General features: G+C 39.9%; 1 protein-coding gene across 1 annotated transcript; it reads left to right on the top strand.

The window, feature by feature from the left end:
* Positions 1-1613: 1613 nt before the first annotated feature.
* On the top strand, positions 1614-2590 carry LOC107672838 (protein FAM26D-like). Its single transcript, XM_016466207.1, has 2 exons — positions 1614-2093; positions 2206-2590. Exons 1-2 carry the CDS (start codon positions 1641-1643, stop codon positions 2407-2409), a joined length of 657 nt encoding a protein of 218 aa, XP_016321693.1. The 5' UTR covers positions 1614-1640; the 3' UTR covers positions 2410-2590.
* Positions 2591-3289: the final 699 nt, after the last annotated feature.

Below are 3289 nucleotides of genomic sequence, written 5' to 3'. Positions count from 1 at the left end.
AAACAGCCCCAAAGCATAATGTTTCCACCTCCGTGCTTGACTGTAGGGATGGTGTTCTTGGGGTCATAGAGTCGAGTTAATGCCAAAGAGCTCAATGTTGTTCTCATCTGACCACAGCACTTTCTCCCAAGCCTTCTCTGAATCATTTAAATGTTCTTTGGCAAACTTTAAACAGGCCTGTACATGTGCCTTCTTGAGCAGGGGGACCTTGCGAGCGCAGCAGGATTTCAGTCCATTGCGGCGTTACCAATGGTTTGCTTGGTCACTGTGGTCCCAACTGCCTTAAGATCATTAACATTTTTTTCTGGATTTTTTGGTTGATATTCTGTCTCTATCTGTTAAAATAAACCTACCATAAAAATTACAGACCCTTCATTACTTTGTAAGTGGGCAAACTTACAAAATCAGCAGTGGATCAAATACATTTTTTCCCCACTGTACCATATTTGTAAAAGTAGTTGAGTTTGCAGCTTTAGTTAAATTGAGTAGACAAGACTAGATAATGATCTGAGATATCTTCGCTATGCTGCAGAATTCCAATGCAATTAACATTCATTCCATGTGACAGTATTAAATCTAAAGTATGATTACCATAATGAGTTGGTCCTGTCATGTGTTGTCTAACTTCAGTAGAGTTTTGAATCCATTATCTACATGGATATTAAAATCACCAACAATTAAGACTTGATCTGCAGCCAGTATTAACTCAGATAGAAAATCAGCAAATTCTTTAATAACGTCTGTGTGGTACACAGAAAAAAGTTACATTATGCACCATCACTTCAAAATAATTATACTTGAAACCAGGTAATATACTTATTACCTCAAAGTAATACTGAAAATATTGCTACAAATTGTAGCAACACCACCCTTTTACCTTTTGGACACGGCTCATGTGTTTTCACGTTGCTCTGAAAAGAGCTGAATTTAAAAAAATATGTGGCCTGTGAGGAGTAGCTTAAAACAAAAAGAGAAAATACTGACACAAAAAGCAACCCAGGCTCATTGGAAATACATGCAAGAATATACCTATACATTCATTTCACTGCAGATTAAATGAATACCTGGAAACCGCAGTAATGCATTGATTATTCATTGAAAATCTGCCCCATAATCATAAGTTGTGTGAATAAAAGCTGTTTGCGTTTTACTTATTCTTTTAGGATAAGTGCAGTGAAATGAGGCAGTAAAACACCAATAACTTTTGTTCACACAAAAAAGTCAAAACTCCCATAAAACCCATAACTGCTTTATGAGATTCCTGAAAATTCACTCCATGACACCAAAGGATCTTGCAGACTAATTAACAAACTCGGGTCAATCAATAGAAGAAATATTAGATTTTTTTTTTAACAGGGCCTTATATGTAACACTTAGCATGTTACAAGTTCTATGACAGAGTCGCTAGTCACTCAAATTGTAGTATTATGCCACTTATTTATATAGTGCCATCAAAGTGACTAGTGCAGAGTCTTTTGAAACTGTTTCAGAAAGTCAAATCTCTCCATCGCAACCACAGAGCTTCTCAGGAAGAGTCTCAGAGACATATGAAGATGTGAAGGTGCATGCTGGCACAAAAGTCTGCCAGCAATCACTTTCAGTTTTAGTCGGTACACCTCTCGACCTTAACAACACAGACAATGAGCAGGGAATGGATAGCATGCTTGAAAAAACAGCTGAAGAAGAGTCCTTTTTATTCAAATGCAATTATTGGCTTTTTAATGGTGGGACTTGAGAAACTCGTGGAGATGGACTTTGCATGTCCTTGTGATCCAAAGATGAACCTGATGTTTTCTGCAGCGTATTTTGTGGTTCCTGCTCTGTTCTCCAGCGCACTCATGTTTTATATTCAAAGCCCACAGTGCAAAACAAAGTATCTGCTCTCCTCTGTAACCTGCATCATTCCAGCCGCTGTTTGGATCATGCTGCTGCTCTTTGATGGACAGTACTTTGCCTGTGCAAAAACCTCCTGGGAAGGATTGACTGTTCACACAGATATATCTGCTTCAACAACATGGTGTCGGCCTTTCACCAATTCTGACAACATCACGGAAAAGCAAATGGCATTTTTTGGCTTTCGAAATACTTCTCAGGTGAGTGAATCAATGGGATGATTTAATTCTGTTTGATGCGGATAAAGATGAGATTTATCTAATTAAATGTACCAAAGATTTTGTCATGGTATAACACCATTTTTCACTTCAGATAGTGGCGCTGGTCATGCTGGGTCTGAGCTCTCTGCCCCTATTTATAATTGGATGTATGAGGTGTCGCCACCAAGCCTCTGGAACCAAAGAACCTGAAGCTGAACAAGTGGAAATGGAGGATCCTGGTCAAAGTTCATCAACCCCTCGTGAAAGGTCTTCATTAATGGAGGATGAATGCAGAGGTGCATCTGAACAGCTGTAAATATAGAAGCTTTAAACAGAAATCTCGCTAAGCACCACTTAATATTTGCAGACCTCATGTTTAAAATGTTACAAAAAAAGGGGGGAAACAAGCAACATATTCTTATCCAGCTGTACCACAAAGTGCTTTTGTTTCTGAGACGTCTTGACATCATTGAGAGTAAGAAACCACATCCTGTCATTCAGTGCACTGTGTTAAGTAACATGGTATATGCTCACATTTGCTGACTGTTTGGTTTTTTTGCACCAAGCATTTGGCTTGGTGTACTTACTTTGAAGTTTGTAGAATAAAAAAATACACTTTGCAACTGCTTATTGTCACTTGTTGCTTTGCTTTAAGGTAAGTGAGAAGGTTGCCAGGTGAAAATGAAGCAAGTGTACGTTGACCTACTGATTTTAGCTGCAGTTGGACATTTCCTTAAAGGTACAATAGGAGATCTTGGAAAATGCTAACTTGAGCCTGATAGCACTGAAAGCGAACGTCCCACCCTCCCTGCAATCGCCGTCCAAAGCCACGCCCCCTGAACGCATTTACACTCACAGACCAGAATACCAGAAACAACATTACTACAATAGGCTACATCAGGTTCCCAATTCCAGCCCATGTTCCGAAGTGAGTAAACTTCAACGGATTTCCCTGCTCAGGGAGTAGGGAGCAATGAACACTGTGTAGGGATCATATCGATCGGAACACAGTTCATGCACGTAGCTCACTTCTAACGAGCTGGCGCCAGGACTGGATTAACCGCTGGGCTACATCATGTGTCATTCACCGGTGAGAAATCTTTAAAAGTACTACAATACCAGGAAGGAAGATCGGGTTGTTGATATTTGTTTGCCATTCTCGCTCTGTCTGCACAGCGTGCGTGAACCGGGATGGA

This window comes from Sinocyclocheilus anshuiensis, unplaced genomic scaffold (assembly GCF_001515605.1).
Source record: "Sinocyclocheilus anshuiensis isolate Anshui unplaced genomic scaffold, SAMN03320099.WGS_v1.1 scaffold132, whole genome shotgun sequence".
Taxonomy (NCBI): Eukaryota; Metazoa; Chordata; class Actinopteri; order Cypriniformes; family Cyprinidae; genus Sinocyclocheilus; species Sinocyclocheilus anshuiensis.
Note: the sequence above shows the minus strand (reverse complement) of the source record. Positions and strands in the feature narration are given on the sequence as shown.

Coding starts and splice junctions, on each gene's coding strand:
- LOC107672838 (XM_016466207.1), top strand. CDS start 1,641: ATGAGCAGGGAATGGATAGCATGCTTGAAAAAACAGCTGAAGAAGAGT. Junction 2,094..2,205: donor GCTTTCGAAATACTTCTCAG/GTGAGTGAATCA, acceptor TTTTCACTTCAG/ATAGTGGCGCTGGTCATGCT.